The 22,682-nt window shown below is 45.0% G+C and overlaps 1 protein-coding gene across 2 annotated transcripts in view; it reads left to right on the top strand.

Moving 5' to 3' along the window:
- The window catches only part of LOC121154046 (tubulin-specific chaperone cofactor E-like protein), a 155,606-nt gene that overhangs the window by 74,513 nt on the left and 58,411 nt on the right, over positions 1-22,682 (top strand). Inside the window, exons 8-12 of one of the 2 annotated variants that reach the window (XM_040976804.1) lie at positions 8,622-8,686; positions 11,670-11,803; positions 14,327-14,614; positions 18,052-18,189; positions 18,503-18,668. In XM_040976804.1, the coding sequence (XP_040832738.1) occupies positions 8,622-8,686; positions 11,670-11,803; positions 14,327-14,614; positions 18,052-18,189; positions 18,503-18,668 (791 nt within the window). Of the gene's footprint in view, positions 1-8,621; positions 8,687-11,669; positions 11,804-14,326; positions 14,615-18,051; positions 18,190-18,502; positions 18,669-22,682 lie in introns of those variants that run through there. The other variant, XM_040976805.1, reaches the window with a different exon arrangement.

The following is a 22,682-nucleotide window of genomic DNA, read 5'->3' as shown; positions in this document are numbered from 1 at the left end:
ACCTTAATGAACTAAATTGAGAAGATTGAACATCTTTTAATCAGTGGCTAAGTGACAGAAGCAACTGGTCTACAGACATTATTTGAATTCCCTGTGGCAGATTACACAATGAAGCAACATGATCCATGGTAAAGGGCTTCTGAATTTATGGAAAGCATCAATTTCACAAGTTCCCTTGTTCAGAAAGCAGAGGCTAGGGTGCACAGCTGGTGGTGTGGAAGGATTATTGGACAAGGACAGATGTTTGGTGAAGTGTTTTAAGCACCCACATTCCGTATTAGAGTATCTGAATTGAGTACTCTACTGTTTGCAATCCAGCTCCCTGCTCGTATACATCATGGAAAACAGGATATTACAAATGCCTGAGTCCCTGCTATACATGTAGGAGACCCAGATGGGGTTCTTGGCTTCAGCCTGCCCCAGCCCTGTCTGTAGCAAGCACTGGGGAGTGAGCCAATGGATGGGAGAGTCTCTCTCTGTCTCTCACTCCCTCCTTCCTGCTCTCCCTCTGTGTGTGTGAGTGTACATATGTGTATGTCTTTTAAATAGAATGGAAATAAATAAATTAAAATGTAAGAATTAGATGGTTCAACTGTGAAAGAACAGGATCCTGCAGGAGAGGCCACTGGAGCATGTTACAGACTTGATGAGGTCTGCCTGCCCACTAGTGTGTTTGGGAGCCCCTGGGGCAGAAGTGGCCCAGGCCTTTTCATACCACTGTTCTCCACTATTGATTGGAAAATGCAACAAGAACTTAGCTGCAGCATAACCAATACTGCAGATACTAAAGGAGACAGCACCTGCAAGCTGTCAGCCAACTCTATTCCTAGCTGGAAGTCATTCCTGAAAGTGGGTGTCAATTGTACATTTTCCTGTGTGTCACCATCAACCCCAAGAAATGCGTAGATTCAGTTCTCTGTGACACGGAGCTTTCCGTCTGCTGGACATCTCCTCCTGAAGTGATGCAGAAGATGGAAGTTAGGGGAATGCCACTGCGGTGGATTTCAGGGCCACAACTGGTGATCGTGATGGCTTTCTTCATCGTATCAGCTCAGCTATCACCTCCACTGGTCTTGATGGTTTACCTAGTGATTTCATCCAAACCTTAATTCCTAAAGTACTGTGAGCCCCTGGTAATTCTTGGTTACTCAAAATTGCTATACTTGTCTGTCACAGTCACTTTTGGGTAAGGAGTACTAAGAGATAACTACATCAGTCACCTGAACTCTGTACTACCCTTTGAATCCTTTATGTGACAACAGCTTTATTTCCTCTTGCTAGTCCTAAGATGATGATGATTCATCTTCTTGCCTTTGGACATAAAGAGCCCAAAGTGCCCAAACAACATTGCAAACCAAAGCTCAGAGTTCTGTGAGACTTTCCTGTGGCTACTGATGAGGAGGTTCGCACAGCTCAGAGATGAGCAGTTGGGAGCCCAAGGTTGCCCAGTAATCATCTGGGAGTAATCATCTGATCTAGAACCAGGAGCCAGGAGCCTCTTCTGGGTCCCCCAAACAGGCATAGGGTCTCAACATTTTGGGCTGTCCTCCACTGCTTTCCCAGGCCACAAGCAGGGAGCTGGATGGAATGTGGAACTGCTGGAATTAGAACTGGTGCCCATATGGGATCCTAGCGTGTGCAAGGCAAGCACTTTAGCCACTATGCTACCACACTGGGCCCCCAGTTGATCTTTCTTAAACAATTCATTCTTTTTTAAATTTTTATTGGAAAGGCAGATATACAGAGAGGAGAGACAGAGAGGAAGATCTTCTGTCCGATGATTCACTCCCCAAGTGGCCGCAATGACCGGAGCTGAACCAATCCGAAGCCAGGAGCCTCTTCTGGGCCTCCCACGCGGGTGCAGGGTCCCAAAGCCCTGGGCTGTCCTCGGCTGCTTTCCTGGTCCACAGGCAGGGAGCTGGATGGGAAGCGGGGCTTCCGGGATTAGACCTGGCGCCCGTATGAGATCCCGGGCGTGCAAGGCGAGGACATTAACCACTACACCATCACGCCGGGCTCAAACAATTCATTTCAAAGCTTGAGCAGACTGGCATCTTCTAGTTATACATTTGTCCTCCCACCAGAGGGTCCCATACTCAATAACACTTCCTTTTTATAAACTGGACCTCCTAATCAGATGGCTATTTTGCATGGATTCTATGTCACCTGATACAGTTGTATTGGTATTTGTCTCCCAACCAGATCATATATACAGCCATATGTAAGGAGATACACATGGCAGGCTTAAGGAGGGACAAACCTAAGCTTAGTATTTGAATGGGTTGGCTTTGGGTGTGTGTATGTGTGTAAGCCTAAAGCAAATGGTGATTACTTTACTCAGGTATGGTTTTGAAGGACACTGATAAGGAAGTGCATTACCAATGCAATGCGTTGGGTGATACATTTTTGCCAAATAAAAATTCTGAGGTTAGAGTATGTGCAATCTTGCAGCTCTACTACCTAGCCAGGAATCTTGCCATCATTGGTCCTAGATATACCATTTCCAAGCCGTGATAGGTTGCTTTGTGCTCACCTGAGTTCCAGCTGTGCCCTGATCATGATGGGAAGTTCTATAGGGCAAATACGCAATCTCAGGATCCAGTTTCATGTGTAACTCTATGCTGCCAACCATGTGACCTTGCTCCAGAACTCCAGGACCCTGCGTTAATTTGTTCATTAGGTTTTGCAATGAATACCACATTTCATATTTTCCTAATCTTGAACCCTCCAGCAACAGGGAGGGATGACTGATATAGTGCAGTAGGTTAAGTAGCCACCTGTGATGCTGGCATTATAAACGAGCTTTAGTTTCAGTCCCAGTTGCTCTACTTCTGATCCAAGTTCCCTGCCAATAAGCCTGGGAAGATAGCAAATGGTGACCCAAGTACTTAGGCCTCTGCTACCACTCTGAGAAATGTAGATAGAATTCTAGGCTCCTGGGTTTGACCACACCCAGCCCCACATGTTGTGACCAGTTTTGAGGGTGAGCCAATGGGTGAACTGTCTGTCTGTCTCTCTAACTCTGCCTTTCAAGTAAATAAAAATAAGTTGAAAAAAAAAAAAAAGATTCTGCTGAATGCTCGGCCTAAGTAGCAGAGTCGCTGCATGGTAGCTTGGGATCCTATAGCATTTTGTCATGCTCTCAGTGCAACTTGAATCTGGCTGAATTCCATAGCACCTGGAACAACACGGACTGCAGCAGTCTTTTTTTTTTTAAGATTTATTTTTATTATTATTATTTTTTTTTTTTTGTATTGGAAAGGCGGATATACAGAGAGGAGAGACAGAGAGGAAGATCTTCTGTCCAATGATTCACTCCCCAAGTGAGTGCAACGGCCGATGCTATGCCAATCCGAAGCCAGGAGACTGTTCTGGGTCTCCCACGCAGGTGCAGGGTCCCAAAGCTTTGGGCTGTCCTTGGCTGCTCTCCCGGGCCACAGGCAGAGAGCTGGAAGGGAAGCGGGGCTGCCGGGATTAGAACTAGCACCCATATGGGATCCTGGGCATGCAAGATGAGGACCTTAACCACTTGTACCACCATGCCAGGCCCGGACTGCAGTAGTCTTCCTGGGTTTGGAATATGTGGCCTCCAGAACCCAAAGAAGAAAGAACCTTTATACAGGGTGACTGTGAGATTCAGGAATTTGTCTTTTACTTTTGAGGAGCTAGTCCAGCATGTTTCTGACCACTAGATTCCTACAAAGGTTACAGAAGTAGCAGCCTTCCACCTTTGTAGGATTTATCTCCCACATCTGTCTTCCCCATGCAGGCAGACCACCACCTGTCAGCATGTTCTGCTGTTGCTGTCATTCAATGTCGTGTATCAAGGTGATACATAAGACCTAACTGGCCAGATCTCTAAACATTATATTATGAAAGACGGAGAGACTTGTCGCAGCACTGGATAAAACTGTAAATGTAAGCTGCCATCTGTTCCATCTGATGTGAACTCTTGTCCTTTTTCCTGATTCAGATGGGAATGAAAATGCATTTGCTAAATGAATAGCCGCATGTTGCGCACACAAAGCCATGGTAACTGGCTCTAGAAGAGATACCACATTAGCTCACCAGCCACAATTGAAGTCACTTCTTGGTTGAACTCACAATTTCACAGCCTTTCTCTAGGATCTATCCTGATCATTTACATGGAGACACGATAGAGTCTGCCATCCTGGTAGAATCATTCCCACACATCCTTTGTCACAGTGGTGCAGGGTCCTTCCCTTTGGAGACCAGCTGCCATTTCAGTCTATGGACTCCAGATTTGAAAAGAAACTCAATTCAAAAACTGGAATTGGATCATGACTTTTTACTGGGGCAACAAATCTCAGTCTTGATTGGACCATTATTGCTTGTGTACTTGTATAGTAAACAATTCACTTGCTGTCTGTCCAAGTGCATTGCCCCTGGGATAACGAGTTTTGTTAACCATTTTCATGGCTTTCAACAGATCAAGCCCCCTTGGCTGCAAGTCTGGTCTTCCAGAACCTCATGAAAATTACGATACTGCCAACCCCCACTCCTTTCCCAGCTTCAAGCAGGAAAGTGCTGTCACCTGGCCTCTCTTGCTCTTGCTAGGGGTCCATCCTCTTTAGCGCTCCTGCCATGGCCTGCAGGGGTGATTCACCCTAAACTTTGAGGTGATGCTAGTGCTTTCCTTACTAACTCATTCCTACTGACTTTGGTGGATGATGGGTCTGTCTTGAACTGTGATCATCTGTGGGCTCTGGGTTTAAAGAATTGGTGGATGCCAGCTTGCTCTCTTGCTGGAGCTTTTCAATATCTTCTCCTGCCATGGCTGCATATGAGCCATCACTCTTTCCAGGCTTCTTGGAGATTTTTGTGCCAGTCCCTCGGGGTTCCATACCCACAGAGAAAGCTGGTAACTTAAGCAAATGTCCCAAGGCAGTAAACGCCTTGTCTGTGTTACAGCCCTGCCTTCTGCACAGAGCTCCTTCAGTGTCCAGTACCTGGGTCTCCGCTCCGCTAGTCCCTGCCCTCCTGTGTTAACTAAATCCCACAGCTCCTGTGCCAGTGCCTTTCCTCCCTTGTCAGGCCCACCACATCTCCACCTGAGGTATGCTGCAACTTGACCCTGACTGGGAGCCCAGCAGGCCGGAGAGGAAATGGGAGCACCTCCTGAGGGGCACAACTGTTGCCTTGTGGGGGAAAATCCTCTCTATTGTCTTCCTGAGCTGGCAGAAACTTTAGCTTTTAATGGAGCGGAATGGGATATGCCTGAAGGCTCAGAAGTTTGGGGGAGACTTGGAAAATCAAAATCTTTGGTAGGATCTACCCAGACAGGTCTAATATATAGACTGACTATGCAATCTATAATTTCATAGAAATGCATATGGAGTATACATGGCTATGTCGTAGCTTTTCCTTCCAGGCCCTGCTTTTAGCACAAGCCAGCTATTTTCATCACTCTACAGGGGCTTTCAGACTTTCCCACCAGGGGACTCCTGCTGTTGGGGGCAGGTGCTGGGTCATTATACCACCATCTTGCCAGTCCTGCCTGGGGGATAGCTCAGGGGGAGCAGCCCCCTGACTCTATTGCTATCACCGGGCCATGCACATTTCTCAAATCTGTCTTGAAGGGGCATCTGAACAACACATAGCAGTGTTTGTGACAGCATCATTTCACACCAACTCAAGTGTCATCGTCTTCTCCACAGAGAAGGTAAATGAAGCTTAGAAGAGAAACCCTGCACAAAGCAGTGTCGTGCCTTCAGGTAGCCTAGTTTGGGCTTTCCTTTGTGTGAGTGGTCCTTCCTCTGGCCTGGGAAGCACCTCCTGCCCCGCCATCCACATCTAAACCTTGTCAGGAATCTTTGTTCACCTCACGCTTTCAACAGAGTAAGTCCTCCTGCCCACATGGCCTGAAAAGAGACTTTTGTCCGTTGTCCATCTGTGACCGTACAGGCTACACCCAGAGCAAGCAAGATCCACATGTCCCAACCAGACTGCAACCAGCTTCTCCCTCTTGTGCCTCTGTGCATGCCCAGGTGGCCATGGAGCCTGGGCACAGACTTACCTCATGAAGGATGAGCCTGGCTGTGACCCCTATGGGTTCAGGTGTGCACACCCTTGAGTGTGTGAAAGAGCAGACCCAGGTAGCCAGGACACCATGCATGCTATTTTAACCAGAGCTGGCTCTATGGCTTCAAACCCAGGGTTTGACTCCTGGACTCAAACCTTCCCAAAGACTGGGCAAGGTGAAGGCATCCCTAGGGGTGCCCCTGACCTGAGACGCATCATAAAGAGCCAACCAAGAGACTAGACTTTCTGTCATCCTTTCAGAAGAAATTAAATGAATGTGGGGGAGGGGAGAAAGCACTTCAGGTACAAATGATAATAAATTCTCTCAAGTTTCTGCAAAAACATCAGATAATTGCTGCTAAAAATGTAGTTTCCCTGAATACAAATATCTATTTTAAGATTACTTGCTCAGCTCAGAGGAGTGTGTGGTGTGTGTGCGTGTGCGTGCGCGTGCATATCTTAGTACAGTCAGCATTTAAGTGTGTGGCCAGAGAAACATTTGGAGCAGTTTTTAAATTCCCACTGATTTGCAGAAAAGTTTCTCTGGTACATTCAGTTACATTCTTGGTAAATTACATTTTAAATGCATTGAAGGTAGTGGGTTTAGTTTGTACCTTCACCACAGTCACGGGGAGCTGGGGAGCATGAACCGTACTGCCTCTTGCCAGTTTCCAGAGGGAAGAGTCTGTCTCCACCTGCCCTGCAAATACCCTCCAAGGGGTCCTCAGTGACAGTTGCAGGGTCCTCTTGGGGTATTTCCCTGGAGAAGAATTAGGCCTGATGCTGGCTGCAGTCTTCGACTTTGTCTGAAAAGTGCTGGTGAGTATCAGAGTGAGAAGAGAAGGAATAAAACTGGGAAAAGTTCAAGAAGGAATCTTTAAATAGTCCACGCTTAACCTGTACGTGCGTATATGGGAGGAGGGCAGTGGCAACTCTTGAAAGCCAGAGACAATGAAGAAAAGGCATTAGTCGAAAACCCAACTCCATGTAAGTGTTGGAGGGAGCGACATTGTTTGAGGTTTTAGTCCCATGCCGGTGGATGCTAATTCTGTAATGTTAGACAGTTGCCTTCTATGGGTACAAAAGAAGGGGAGGGGGAGTTCTTTTGTGTTTTTCAGTGCAAAGTGATTCTGATCAGAAAGGACCCAAGCTTCAGCTCCAAGTACCTGACATTTCCATCTGAATCTACCTTTTTTTTTTTAAAGCAAGGGGTGGAGGCATGGGGAAGGTCTAGTTTTTCAGGAAAAGAACCTCTCTACGCACTCCTGAAACTGATCTTTAGATTCACTTTTCCTTAATCAATAGGGGGAAGAAAACTTGATTGCAACTCAACACTTAGCTGACTGTAGTGCAGGACGAACTGAATTTTGGTTTCAAGAGTACGGGATTCAGACATCATTTCAGGAATCAGAAATAATTGGCAGCAAGTTGAGAACTGACATGAATTCTTGTTTTGCCTAATTTTCCTGGTTTACCAAGATCAGACTTAATATTTCTGACTCAATTCCTCCAGTCTCTCCAGAACAGGTTAGTGACATTTTTCATAAACACAAATATCTCAATGCATCCTCCTTACTGCTGTCTGAACTGTTTCCCTAAGGGCTGTGTGTGATCTCTGCTAAAAGCTTTGTACCGTTTCCAGCAAGGCTGCCTAATATTTAATATGTGCTTGAAATTTCAATGCGGATACTTGACAACTGAGGATTCGCAATCAAACACTCACAGGACGAATTCATTGCTTTTGCTGTGAACATTGGGCTGAAGCATCGTGATAACTTGAGATGATAAGAGGAGGGTTTTTATTTTTAAGAACACTGTCAGGGTGGAGACATCTGAATCGGAGCTCGCCTGTGTATTTGCGTCTCAGCTTTGCCGAGTGCTGCAGACTATTCAAGCTCCTTGCAGAGGGTAAAGCTACTAGCTGTACCAATTGTGAACTAACAGGAAAGCAAGTGCAATTTTACTTAGAACTGAATAGTCACTTGTGCACTGGATTCTATTTTCCTTGTAATTCCATGGAGCAACCCTGGTGTGGTTCCTTTTTTATGACTAATGTATCTATCATTCTCTTTCCTGTGGAAAGTCGTTGGACAGAGGTTTGGAGCTCTCTATGAATCTGGTTGTTTGATAGCAAACATAGGTGTACACTGGGTTTTAACCAGCTTGTGTTGAATTCTGCTGGAAATCAGAAGAGTCCAACCTCATAGAGGACACTGCTTCTCGTCTAAATATGTGGCCTGGGCCCTGCTTCTTTGAAGCGATGCCGTTCTCCAGTGTCTTATTAAATGCAAAGTAGATCTCTTCCCTTTACTCATTGATTCTATATAATTACCTAACAATTTGTGTGATGTTCTGCTTCTCTTCTGGCTTCTTCTGGGGGTCTAACTCACTGTCAGTGTTGAACTTTGGAGGACTCGCCAACTCTCCAGGAATTCCAACCAGGCACACAGCTGTTGATGTTGTGTGAATTTGTTCTATGATGGTTGTGTTGTATCTTGGGATTTGCTATCAAACACACCTGGTGTTCTATTTACTGTGGCAAGCTGAATTTTTTTTTCTTTTTCTTTTTTAAATTCCAGGATGAATTATTCATCATTACTTAGAATTTGGGTCTCTTTCATCTTCACACTTGTACGGCACCAAGGTGAGTACTACAGAATTCCATAAAGCTCTTGATTAGCATGCTCTTGAATTTATAAAGAAACACCTTTGTTGGAACTGTAATTGTAAGGGCAGGTGTACATGTGTCTACAGATACAACAAGGAAAATGTAAATTAAATTCTGCTGTCAAGGGCAAAATGTATTAACTTTGAATTATGTTCGCTTACATCCTTACTTTTTCTTAACTTTGAACACAGTTTGTGTAGACATAAGAAGATCTTTAAAATAATGCAAATGGAAAGTGCATAAAGTAGGTATGTGTGCAATCCATGCTTAGTTGCTGATTCCCATTAAGGTATTTAACTTGTTGGGTAAACTTTAAAGGATGTAACTCTTGTAGCCAAAATTGGTTATAACAATGGCAGTGACTGAAAATCTCAGCAAAATAAGGTAATAAGGCCTTCCGTGACCCCTCCTCTTCTCTCTGTAGCATTGCCCTGGGGAGGCAAGAAACCACATACACTCTAACTTTGCTGTTTTGGGAGTTTAGTCAAGGAAGGTGGGGCAGTGAACCTAAACCGTAAGATTTAATGGCTGAAATTCCAAAGTATCTCTCCTTATTTGCTATTTGGTCTTGATAGTTTGTGGGAATTTGGCTCCAAGTCTAAAACGAATAGATCTATAATATCAAAGGCAGCTCTACATTTTTTCCCACAACTAGGCAAATTTAAAGTTGTGGTTTGTAAACCCTAGTGTGGACTCGCATAATGGTGAAAGACACCCCCTTACTCCAACCTAGGTGGAGTAGGTTGGAGGTTCCCAACCAAGGTTAGGAACCTTGACCCAAGAACATACATTTTATTTGATTAAAAAAACCCTGGGACATTGTAAATGTCCCAACTTAGAGCAAGCATGAGTAGGAATTATCTTTCTTTTAGTTTCTCTGATACTAAAAATAGTTGAGAAATGATCTTTTCAGTTATATATTTAAAATAATATCTTCTGAGATGGAAATTATTATAGTTAAAGCCTGTTCCTATTCAGCATCTTTTTTTCATACAAGAAGGACTTATGAGCTTTTATAGTATTATTTGCCTTCTTTCTAAAATTTTCCCATCAAACCAGTTAGACTCACTCATGAAGAGAGGAATCTTGCAAGCCTGCCTCACTCTTGGAGCAAACAGAGAATCTAGGAAGAGTTCCCCTGGCCGTGGTCTTCTGTCTCCTTCATGAGAGCTTATTGGGCTTCCACATTCCCCAGACAGATTGGCCAATGCTGCCCCAAATACCAATTAACCTTTCTGTGAAAAATGATTGCAGTTCAGTGTGAATTCCAACTCTTATTCATGATTTCTAAAAAGCTCCCCTGGAAGACAAGTCTGTGGCATGGTTTGATTTGTGGCAATTAATTTGAGAAGGTATATCACCTTTCACATGTGTTAAGTACTTGTGCATAATACGATGGTGTACACTATAAAGAGATTTTTCTAAAAATCCAGACCTTCTAGGAATTTGGAATTTGCTACTGTGTATGTATGGGGACCCTTCTACAAGACTCTTCTTCCCCTTGCTGATGTAGCATTGGCTGAGTGCTCCCAGAATTAAAACCAGTGAAAACACCTTATAAAGATCAAGATTTGGTTGGCTTCCCAAAAACTCTTGAGGTTGGAGGATGACCCAACCAGCTTTCCATGCTCTCCTGTGCTGTGAGCCCTGGCTAAGAGATCAGCCCTCTCTGCCCAGGCAGATCGCTCATTCCCTGAGGGAGAGCTAGAGATCTGGCGCTCTGCCTGGTGCTGCTGAGTGGTTTTCGGCCACTCTGCCTGCTCTTTCACATGAGCTGTTGTTTGCTCACTAAAAAGCTCCCAAAGGAGAGGACTGTCCTTGTCCAGCTGCTTGCTGACCTATCGGCTCCATCAGTGCTGAGTGGGGACTTTCCCAAGCTCAGGACCCGACAAGAGAATGAGGCATCAACCTCTGAGTGGCGATAAGCAGGTGCTTCAAGAATCCATGAAAGCCAACAAACAACTGTTAAAAAAAAGGAAAAAGGGATGATGTTCCAGTGTTCTGTTTTCATTCAAGAGAAGAAAGGATAGATGCAGGGGAAAGTGACACCTTGAAATGTAGATTGCTCTAAAGATGCCACTGGACTTGATCCTCTGTGGCACAGACCCTGAGGGAAATGGTCTCATTTTTCTTGCCAAACTGGGACACACCTTGCATGAGTTTGAATTGAAACATTCAGAGAAACAGGCTGGCTTGCCCACGGAGGGGGTGGCCCTGTCAAGTGGGGAGTTTGTATTTGGGGGATGACACTCTCCTTTGGGAGGAAGAGGCAGAGGCCTGCACATCTCCCAAGGCCTTCCTTCACGTGCACCACCAGCAGCAGCTCATGTCCATCTCTTGCAAACAGGAGCTGCACAGAGAACCTTTTGCCTGGCAGGCCCTTCATCAATCAAGGTCACTGGAGAGCTACTACAAATTCTCTCCCTTCCACTCTGTACTGGTTCCAGTCATTGTTTATTTCCTTCTGGGATATGGTATCTTCTCCTACTGTGTAGCCAGAGGGAGGGAGGGAACCGCTTTCAAGAAAAGATACCACAGCAGTCTCCTTAAGCTAGCAGGGAGTGCCCTAGCAGTGATACCTGCTTGCCAGCTTGCCCATCTAAGTAAGAGTCAAGTCTTCCCAAGGCAGGCCAGACCTGAAGATTGCTTCTCGGTCCTCTGACAGCCCCTAGATAGTGGTGATCTCACAAACTTCCAGTTGTCATCGCGGATCCTTTAAAAATGCAAAGAAGAATGAGTGATGGGGCTATCTCCTCAGGAGAAATGTATCAGTCCCACCCTCCTCTGTCCCAGGAGCAGAAGATAAGGCACTGTGTGTGGTTTAAGGTTAGGATGAGCGCAAGCAGAGTCACACCTGCACTTAGCTGGCAAGCTTACTGAGAGGAGAAAGCGGGAGGGAAGTAGCTGGCCAAACGGAAGAGGAAGTCACCACCCATCTAACCAGCATCTCTCTTGACAGCTCAGCCCAGAGAGCTCATGTATCCATTTTGGCAGAATGACACCAAAACCCCTAAAGTAGACGATGGAAGCTCATCTGAGATTAAGTTGGCCATTCCAGTTTTCTTCTTTGGCGTTCCTTACCGCACTGTCTATGTAAGTGGAGAAGCAGCCCAGCTGTTGCCCTGTGGCTCTCCTATTTTGTTTATCATTAAGGAAAGCGTTTTAAATACCCTCTTCCGGGGCTCTGGGAATGGAGGATTTATTGGCAGCCAAAACGACAACTTCTGAGATTTCATGAGCTGATAGGTTTTATGATTAAGAAAGTCAAAGGTATATTTAATGGCTAACGTTCATAGCAGAGGAGTGTACAGGGCAATAAATTGCTTTTGTGGGTGATTAAACACAGAAGTGAAGCAGAGGCCCCAATGCCATGAACATTATTTCTGCTACTCGACAAGATAAAAAGATACAATGAACCACAATTGGAGCAATATCGTTTTTCTTTCCCTTTTGGGGGTGTGAAAAGTTTAGGCATCTGCTGTTCTTGGGCTTCCTACCAATTTGGAGCAGCACTGGAGGATAGTAGAGGGGGTAATCAACTATTAGCATGTAAAAGTTGTTTGCAAAATTGGCTACCCTCGTTGGATCTGCTGCTATGCCAGCAGGGCCCGTTGTCAACCCCGTATTAAACAACAGCGCCGTTTGTTGTTGAAGCTCTCCCGGGCACCTGTGTTCACAGGTTATTTCTTTGGATCATTGCTAAGACTTGCGCATCGAGAGGCAGGTTCAGAGCAGATGGGCCCATCTTTGGCTTTGGCCTTTGTAGATTTGGGCAGGCATAAGTAAATTCACATATGTGGCATCCTTTCCTGGGGCGTGTCCTGCCCAGGTAGAATCAATAAAACTGTAAGGTAGTGCCCCTACCTTGGGCTGTCTCCACATCTAGGACCCCAACCTCCTCCACGGTCCAGAGCTGATTCCCACCCCCACCTGGACCTAAGCAGTGTCACCTGGACACTTGTTAGCAATGTCGTCAAGTCTCAGGTCCCACCCCTGCTTGGGAGGGGAGGGTCTAAGGAGCCCTCCAGGTGATTACGATGCCCATAAAAGTTGGAGAGTCACTGATCTAAGCCATAGAATATAATCAAAACACATATGAGTCATCGCCAGCTTCATCTGCTAGTCTGTGTGTTTTAATTACACCTATTATTCCCTAGCAAACACATCTCTCTGGCATCCTAAAATGCCTTTTATGTGCTTTTCCCAGCAGGGCCTCCCTAGTCTGTGTTTGCAAGAGCTGCCTGTACGTTTTGGAAATGTGTTGGCCTAATTTGGGTGAAGAAAGAGTAGACTTCATTCTAAAAGTCAGCTCCAAGACCCATAAAACCAAAAAGTTCATAGAAAGAAAGATTAGAATACACGTTTGTCTTAGTGCAAAATAATTCTGAAATTTGTGAAATTGAGAATCTTCCAAAAAAGTCATAAAATGATTTTTATGGGAAAACTAGGCAAAAAAAAAAAAAAAAGAGTTTCTCTTCTGTTACTTGAAGACAATAGATTTTTAAGGGCTTTATTGCTTGGTCTCTGGCTTTCTTTCCAAACTTCTAAATACTATCTTTCAAACTCGGCCAAAGTATTTCTAATCAGATACAGATAATTACCTTTAGGATCTGGGTCACTGTCTAAGCCCATATGTTACTAAGAACATAACCGACAGTGGGAAGGAATCGGAAAATGATCTCTAGCTTTTCCATATCCAGGAATTGCAAGTATGTTCATCACAGACATCTTAGCTGCCGAGTCCATAAAAACCATCCATCAATATATAAACAGAACTGTACTGACAGGCATAGGCCACTCACAGGTCCTATTGGCTTGTGATTTGCAGTAAGATCTCATCATTTAATAAGTTTACTAAGCTGCTCAGAAATTGTGAGACAGTCCCCATAAGCTAGTCATTTACATGCATGATGTAAAGTATTCATGTCTCAATTTTTATGCAAAGACACTATCAAACTACAAGAGCTGGAATGGAATTGGTCATCTGTAGGTCTCAACCTTGTCCTTGTTCTGAACACAGAAGAGGTTGTAACATCAATAAAAGTCTTTTAGATGTTTCACCCGGTGCAGGACACAGCTCATCCTGAGATCTGAGTTCAGTGGAAGAGTCTTTGATTTCTCTTTCTCTGATGCTCTCCTTTTGTCATCAAATAGGAATCGAGCTCTGACTTTGAGCACCTCTGTTTTAAAATTTAACTTTGCTTCCATGTTTGTTTGCTTTTTCCTGTCTGTGTTGCATCTGTGCCTCTGGAACTGTATTGCTCACTTTTCCCTCTGACCTAGTTTGTGTGTGTGCATACACATACAACGTACTCACGCACATGTATAGCCCTGCAGCATTGGATAATGGAGACAGGATACAGAACATGAAAATGAGGCTGATTATTAATAAGAAATGAGGCTGACAACAAATTGAAAGTGAAAGGAAACCAATGAGTTTGTCGGGAAGTAAACAAACCTCCTGGTTTGAACAATAGAAGCTGATGATAGGGGCTTCAAAGTCAGAAGCCTAAACGTTGTTTTCATTCATCTGATTAGGCAGATGCCTGTGTTGGTTTGTGTCTTTGAAGCTGTCATGTTTCAGATCCACTGGGCAAACCTCTCTGATTTTTGTAGGTCAACAACAATGGTGTGGTTTCCTTCAACGTGCTGGTGAGCCAGTTCACGCCAGAGTCCTTCCCCCTGACGGACGGGAGGGCCTTCATCGCCCCATTCTGGGCAGATGTGCACAATGGAATCCGAGGCGAGATCTATTACAGAGAGACCATGGATCCTGTCATCTTGAAACGAGCCACCAAGGACATCAGGAAGTACTTCAAAGACATGGCGACCTTCTCTGCCACTTGGGTTTTCATTGTGACATGGGAGGAAGTCACGTTTTATGGAGGCAGCAGCACCACACCTGTAATCATTCAAATTTTCCACTTTCTACTTCATGTCCCGACACCCAATTCCTGTCCATCCTGACTGCTGTGAAGGAGCCTAATTGACAGAGTAGAGGAATGTCAGCTCCCTTGAGTTAAAACTAATGGCTCATGCCGCCCACTCATCAGGAAACAGAGGGAACCATCACAGCCAGCTGCTCCACACAGCTGTCATAGCTCAGAAGCTGTCTCTCCCCAGTCACAAGTCATTACAGGTGTCTAACAGGAAGCCCTCCACAGGTGTCTTGTTTGTGGCAGGTAGCATTCCTATTTCACAGGAGTGTCATATACACACTGAGACTTTTTCCAGGTCACGTGATGAGGGGGCCTGGGTAGAACTGAAGGTCAAAGGCACAATACAGCTATTAATATCACTCCCTCCACCCCTGCCCCATAAAATATGGTAGGAAGAGAGAAAGAGAGTATGGGTTTGGGCACAAATGGCCTAGCTCATTTTATGTTATTATCACATTTTTTATGGTGACCAGGGCTGGAATTATTCATATTTGATGTTAATTAGAGTGGCCAGTGAAAGCGTTTCATGAATAAAGTTTCAGCATCTGCTCTGAAATCCCAAAAGAGCAGTAAAATAAAAGTCAAATCAGAACGATGATCACTGATATTATCCTGGAGAGAATCAACTTTCTCCAGGAAGGGGCAGAATTCAGGTTTCACGAAAGCCTGCAGGTGTTTTGTTTTGTTTCAAATTCGGTGACTTTAGCAATGAAAGTGTTAGAAGCAGCATACACATACATCTTCAATGCTAACATCTGCTGTCTGAGGATTGTCTCTCATTCCATCTGTCTCCTAGTTTATTTGGTAAGGAGTCAGTTATTGAGGGTGGAACAGAGAGGCCCAGAGATAGAGAGAGACGAGGAAGTACTGGCTCTGCCAACCAGCAGACTGAGCTGGAGAACCTTTTGGCCAGGGCATCATGAAGCACTTTCTTGCTAAGAAGTTCTGGAGAACAGAAGGAGACCAGTTTAAACAGTGGATGCATTGGCTCAAAATAACCTCTAAAGAAGCATACGCTTCCCTCTGTCATGTTATGGATGGCTAACGACTCCTCAGGTGATGTTTTATGGCCTTTAAGCCTCATATCTTACAGTATTAGAATGCAGGATGCCAGCCATCCATAAATTTTAGTGTCAGTCGGAGAAAAAGAGAGAAGGAATGCCCATCAGATGCTGACCACCATTTTTTTTTCAAAGAAACTTCCATTGGCAATAAAAACTGGCAAGATAATTTAGACACTTTCTGGTTTGTACTTTCAAGTAAATTTCCGAGCTAGGTGAGAACTCTTTCTATGAGGATGAATGAGGGAACATCTAAGTGCTCTGAGCTCCTTGGAGGGAACTGATGATTTAGTTCTCTATGGCTGTGGAAGTGTTCGTCCATCTCTATCTTCGCAATTGGCCCCACCTGTGCCAACTAGGAACACATGTTATCAAGCCAACTACATGCTGGGCTGAAGAGATTTTTTTAGCCAGGAGGTCTCATGGAATTCCAACAGGTAGGGAGTGGGGAGGGCCATGTTTGCTTCAAGGAGGGAAAACCTGCATCAACAGAGGACTTAACACGTGCCCCATGCTGTGATAGACTACTTGAGGGCTTAATCATATAACCCTCACAGCAATGTTTCTCTCCAAGTATGAGTCCCACTTTCAGGGTGACAGGGTAGGCCCAGTGAGGGGATGCAACTTACCCAAGCAGTTAGAAAAGGGATCTGAACCCCCTACAGGGCAGAAAGACGAAAGAGCAATGGTTCAAACAAAAGTTTGCTTTCAATCTAGGACTCTCCTTATAAATTTTTCAGGGGGAAGGGATTAATAAGGTTAAAAAAAACGCATCCCCCCAAAATAATACACCATGGTTTTACAAAAATAGATTCAGAAAGGTCTTGAAGCTAATATTGAAGACATATATATGCACATAGGAATGTGTGACAGTGAGCCTCGCCCTCACCTTCTGGGGTGTCGTTAGCAGGGATGGTTGGTTTTGGGGGTGATTTGCTGTCAAGAACTGTTTGGACCATGGCTATTTTAAACTTCATTTTGGAGAGGGCCCTTCTGGGTTCATCCTTTGTGTGACCTTGCTGTTTTATCTGTTTCCTCGAACCTGACCCTGCTAATGACCTCATTGCAATCAGAGGCTGACTGCTCACTCACCTCCGTGTCCCACTTCCCTCATTTGCTGAATGGGGCCAGAAAACAGAGGCATATCCCTGGGTACCTCTATCATAAACGCCATCAGCTGTGGCAAGCACAGGGCTCAAGGAGAAAGCTCTCTACAAAAAGAGCTTTTCTTTATTTGCATCTTGTCCCTCTCTAGGACTGTCTAGGATAGGGAGATTTGGGGCTTCCAAGATCCTCTACTGCAGTTTGATTACACGGATAAGGACGGGGCCTTCCTCTGTGTTGGGCAGAATGTTAATAGGAATGGTGTCAGGCAGCTGGGTAAGTGCTAGGTTTGAATAGAGAAAGGTCAATACAGTCTCTCCTTTTAACTCTATTTGAACTTCCTGAAGACACATGTCAAGGGGCTAGGGATTAGCAAGGGGAAATTGTAAAGGGTAAATTTGCCGCTGCTCACATCTGAGTGCTGTTTGCAAGGTTTGTTTGAATTTGTGTAACATCTCTGTCCCGAACAGCTCCAGATGAACACAGTGTGTAATGATGGTGCACCAGGAGAGAGGCTGGGGACTCGGGTGCCACTCCTGGGTCCTTATCTCCCTTGGTCCTTAGCTCTAAGACAGAAATTGCACTCCCCACGTATCCCCGCCAGAGGAAAATTGCCCATCTTATGTGGGGCTGAGGTGTGGATGAATGCTGAGAATTTTGCAGACATAAAAGTGGCACATGAATGCTCAATTAGAAGAGTGATTTCTCTTGCAAAGTGCTTTTTAAAATCACTTCCCAACTTCCTTTTTAAAAAGGGAAGACTTCTGTGAAGACCAGTGTTTTCCAAAAATGGCCAAAGCACAACGTACAGTATCACTTTAGTCCCACTGCCTGCCATTGTGATGTGGGCACCCACCCAGCTGTGGGAACAGGTATTTGCAACCTGAGCCTGGGGGAAATGTTGCCTATAGTTTATTCTCATGCTGCCATCTATAGGTGCTCTTGTGTTATCACATTAACAGAGTGAATTCTCTGTGGTGTAAATTACAGATTAGGAGCAGGGGCTGGTTGAGTCAGACCCTAGGTTTATCTCAGGGGATTTTTTTTTAACAGCACAATTCCACATGTTTTGCTTTTCCCACTAGAGGCGGGAGCAAATTCAGAGAGAAAGCAGCGGGTGAGAGTTGTCTGCAGAGCAGCTCAGGGTGCTTGGGGGTGGGGAGGCACAGGGGAAGGGGAGATGGTTCTCAGGGTTCAAGGACCATGAGTTATGAGACCATCCCTCTCACTCCTGCAGGTGAACACCTTCCAGGCTGTCCTGGTGTCTGATGGCTCCTATACATTCACACTCTTCAATTACTATGAAATCAACTGGACCACTGGGACGGCAAGCGGCGGGGACCCACTGACAGGTCTTGGCGGAGTGATGGCTCAGGTAGGCAGTGCTCTCCCAAGGCTTCCCAATCTCCTGCAGATTTGAATCACTGTGCTCTGCTTCTGTTATGCAGCACCCTGGAGGGAATCCTGCCAGCAGCTCCTAACTAGAGAAGCTTGTTTGATCTGGCAGGTGCATTAAGGGGCTAGTCTTACCCATCTTTAATAGTTTAACGCAGCGGTGGGATGAACCAGACAGGATTTTGTTATGTGCAATGGCAGCACCCAAGACTCCAGGAAATGAGGTGATTGGGCCAGCTAGCCAAGGAGGGTGTGATTTGCTCAAACATTTTTTTCCCCCTTTCCTATTCCAGGCAGGATTTAATGGTGGAAACCTCACCAATTTCTTCAGCCTTCCAGGGTCAAGAACCCCTGAGATTGTGAATATCCAAGAGACCACAAACGTCAATGTTCCAGGCCGCTGGGCATTTAAAGTCGACGGGAAGGAAATTGACCCAGCCAATGGCTGCACTTCTAGGGGTACAGCATTTTTTCTTTCTTCTCTAGAACAAGGTAGGGTTTGTTTGGTTTAGATTGACAGGTGAGGTTTGCAGCCATGGGGGCGGACTTGTTCCTGATGCCTTACTCTTTTGACATCTCTCAGCTGGGTAATGGAGATCAAGGTAATTTTAGCATGCACATTCATCACACTGGAGCTGGTGCACTTGCTACAGGGTGGCTGGAGAAGCCCCTGCCTGGGGTGTGAATGCACTGATCCATCCTGAACAACTGTGCAGTGGACTAGGCCCTTGAATGATGTCTCAGCAGGAGGGACAGAAGGGAGCCCTCCTGTTGTTCTCATCTCTCCTCACCCTCCTTCCCCAATCTCCGCCTCTCTGCAAATTTTTCTTTTCATTTTTACTCTTGCTCTGCCATCTGCACTTTGTAAATCCACAGGAGTGGGTGAATCTGGAGCACAGCCAAGTCCCTTCAAGGGTAAATTGGTCTTTGCTAGTACGAGCAAGAAAGAGAAAGAAACAGTAACATCGTCTTTTGGGTAACTGCTTCTGACATCCTCCCCGCAGCAGCCAAACACACAGGAACTTGGGGGGAATCCAGGCTGGCCCTAGGTCTCTGTCAACGTCCTGTAATTGAGCATCGGTGGGCTTCCTTTACAATGGCACCCAAAGTCTAGAGTCTTTTTGAACCATCAAAAACTCTTTGGATGTGCAGAATAGCACTAGGTGCTCACAGGCTCATCCTCATTTATAGATTTCTTATTTCTTAAGTGTCTAGAAACATTTAGAAAACAGGATTACCATCAATTTTTTTTTTTTTGCTTGCAGGAAAGGACATAGTAATAAGTAGGAATTTATCCACCGGTCGATTCATCCAAGCACATACTCACCACTACCCTTCTGTGTACTCCCTCCACTCATCTGCTTACTCAACCAGTCATACAGTCATCCACTCATCCATTCATACATTCACCCTACCCTTTCATCTCCTCTATACATCTACTTACTTAATCAGCTGTGCATGCAAACACCCACCCATCCATGCACATGCTCACCCCTACCCTTCCATCCATCCACCTATCCAATCAGCCATACATGTTCCCCTTCATTCATCTCTTCCAACCCATCTACTCACCTACCCATTCAGCAATTGAATTACCCCTAGGAACATTTTGGGAGCCCCAGTGAGATGCTAACCACTCTGTTTTGAACTAGTGTTGAGGGTGCTTTAGTGCCCGTAACAGCACTTTGGTAAAAGAGACAGTCCCAGGAGATCTGAAGACATAACAGATGGAGTCTGGTCGCAGCTATGAGTGCAGGATGCCACAGATGTATAAGGGAAAACCCTGCTGTTCTGGATCTCTAAGAGAGTTTGGACTGGAGGTCGAGGTTTCTTCCTCTCCTCAGATGCTCTGCATGCTTTGGCAGCCCCGAGAAGCCTGAGGCTTCACTCTTGGCTCAGCTTCAACTTGTTTAATCTACAGGAAAAGCTATGTTCACATGATCTGAAATGCCCATGCTCTGTGCTCCCGTTTCCTGCACTGTGGGCAGACTTATTAGACCTCTGCCTCTGCTCTAAGGAAAGGTCATGTGTGAAGATGAGCTGTGTGGGCATCCTTTACCTCTGTGGGCTTAGTGGAGTCTGCCATATTCAGAATAACAACTATACGAGTTTAGCTGCTATTAAACTGGATAGGAGAGAATCCAATAGCAAAGCTCACTAGGATTTCTGTGATGGTGTCCTCCTCCCCTCAAAAGTGTAAATACAGCTTCATTTAAGGTCTGTGAGTGATATCAACCCCACACCACATTATCTCCTTCCCCCTGTAGCCAGGGCAAGGGTCCTGGTAAGTTACAAACTATAACATGAACACTGCCTCCCTTTATTTCTAACATCACACAGCTGACCTGCCGTGTACATGTCACTTAGATGCCCAGTGACAGTCTGTCACTCAAGTCCTGGGAATGAAATTGGTGACAATGGGAACTACTGGCTTAACAGAACCATGGGGCTGATCAGATGCCAGTTCTGCACAGACTGCTCACTTCAGCCTCCCCCTAAATTATGGGCTTGGGTTTCCAATAGGGGACAAATTCAATACCTTTCTCCAGACTGCTGTGCATTTTCCTATGCCACCAGACATAGATCAATCTAATGAGATTGTGATTTGTCCTGGGTTAGGGCAGGGGAAGCAGTTCTGCTTATTATACCATCATTTCACAAACAGAATCATCTCAGAGAGTCTACCTTTGGGTCTAAACCTCTTGCCTTTGAGGATATTTTCCTATCATTTATTGGAATCCTAAAAAAGTAGAGACTGGAAATGATACTGAGTAGAGGCTGTTATAATACATGCAGCTCTGCATTAGTGCCAATGTGTGTGGAGGACTGAGGGCCTGTTTTCAGGGCTGCTGCATGTGATCTAGTGGGAATATGAATAAATCTATTACCTCATGTTGAAGCTCTGTTCTCAACAGGCAGAAAACATCATCGGCTGCTGAGACATGGTCCTGTTGGATGGATCTGAATAGCACTGAGGTGGCAGTCATGCCTTCTGCCTCGCAGCCCTGTGCTAGTTACCAGTTACACTGAGGTCTAAAACCCTGAGCAATCTTAACCAATCCTTTTTCAAATCTTTTCCATGCTGATACACGGCAGTAGTTGCATTTCTAAAGCTGTGTTTTGGCACTTTCCTTTTCAGATACTCTTGGTTTGTTAGTACCTTTATCTCTGTCAGTGTTGTCAGCGTGTAGCAGCACTCTATTCCTCATAAAGCGGGGATGGGGAACAGCCCTGTTCTCATTTCGCAGGTTAGGAAAAATGGAACACATGGATGCTGGGTCAGTTTTCTTAGGAACTAACTGTGACCATTTGGTCACTACTCTGTTCTCTTGACCCCAACCTTCAATAGCCCTGAGTTTCTGTTTCAATTGATGATTAGTAGTTGATGCTAGCAGCTTGCAAATTACAAAGTCTTTTTTTTTTTATATAGGTAAAGGAGATTATTTATTTAGGAAACTCAGTTTTAGATTTATTTATTTATTTATTTATTTATTTATTTATTTATTTAAAAATAGAGGAGAGACAGAGATTTCCCATCTGCTGTTTTCACTTCCCAAACACTTACAATGGCTAGAGTTGGGCCAATCCTAAGCCAGGATCCAAGAGCTTCTTCTTGGTCTCTCATGTAGGTATCAGGGGCCTAAGCAGTTTGGCCATCTTCTGCTATTTTTCTGGGCTCATTAGTAGGGAACTGGATTGGAAGTGAAGCAGCTGGGACTTGAAGCAACACCCATTTAAGATGCTAGGGCCACAGGAAGAGGTTTTATCTACTACACCACCAGCCCCTAGAAGTAGTTTTAAAGTCAGAACAACTACCAAGTAATTAATGAATATTTATAAGTTGATACTCCTTTTAAAGCTACTCCCCTCTCCCCACCTCACTCTTCTCCTCCCAACCTAGACTCTGTCGTGAAGTGTGCCCAAGGGATAAAGAGAGAGGAGTGATGGACTTGGACAGGGCTGAGAAAGGGAGACAAGACCCTTTGTTCAAGTTCTGCCTGAGCAGCATCTGCAGGATTTACAAGACATTGAATGTGGCCAAGCAAGTGGTCTGCCCTTTCCAGAATCTTGCCAGGGAGCTTTGGATTTCTATTTGTGCCTCTGATGCTTGATATGTGCTGTTGACCTTTTCTGGCCCCTAACAAATGTCATTTGGATGAATGACCACATGAGGTAATAAATATCCAGGATTGCTCAGTTACTTGGATAAATTGGGTCTTATTTCAGAACACCCTTGCTGCAATGACTCGAAATTCCCTGTACCTTTCCTTGGGATGGGCTTACCCATCAACCATGGAGCTAAGTTCAGGAGCTTAGACTTGATTCAGACAGTCTTGGAATCTGGCTTCCGGTGAGTGGTATTGGATAAATGTATTGCTCTTGAGCCTCAGTTTCCTTGCTTGTCTAATGTGCTGACAACACCTGTCCTGCAGGGACCTCCTGTAATGGAAGTGAGCCATTTAACCCAGTGTC

This window comes from Ochotona curzoniae, unplaced genomic scaffold (genome assembly GCF_017591425.1).
Source record: "Ochotona curzoniae isolate NIBS_2020 unplaced genomic scaffold, NIBS_Ocur_1.0 contig_2723, whole genome shotgun sequence".
Classification (NCBI taxonomy): Eukaryota; Metazoa; Chordata; class Mammalia; order Lagomorpha; family Ochotonidae; genus Ochotona; species Ochotona curzoniae.
The sequence above is the reverse complement of the archived record's forward strand: the minus strand, read 5'-3'. Positions and strand labels throughout refer to the sequence as shown.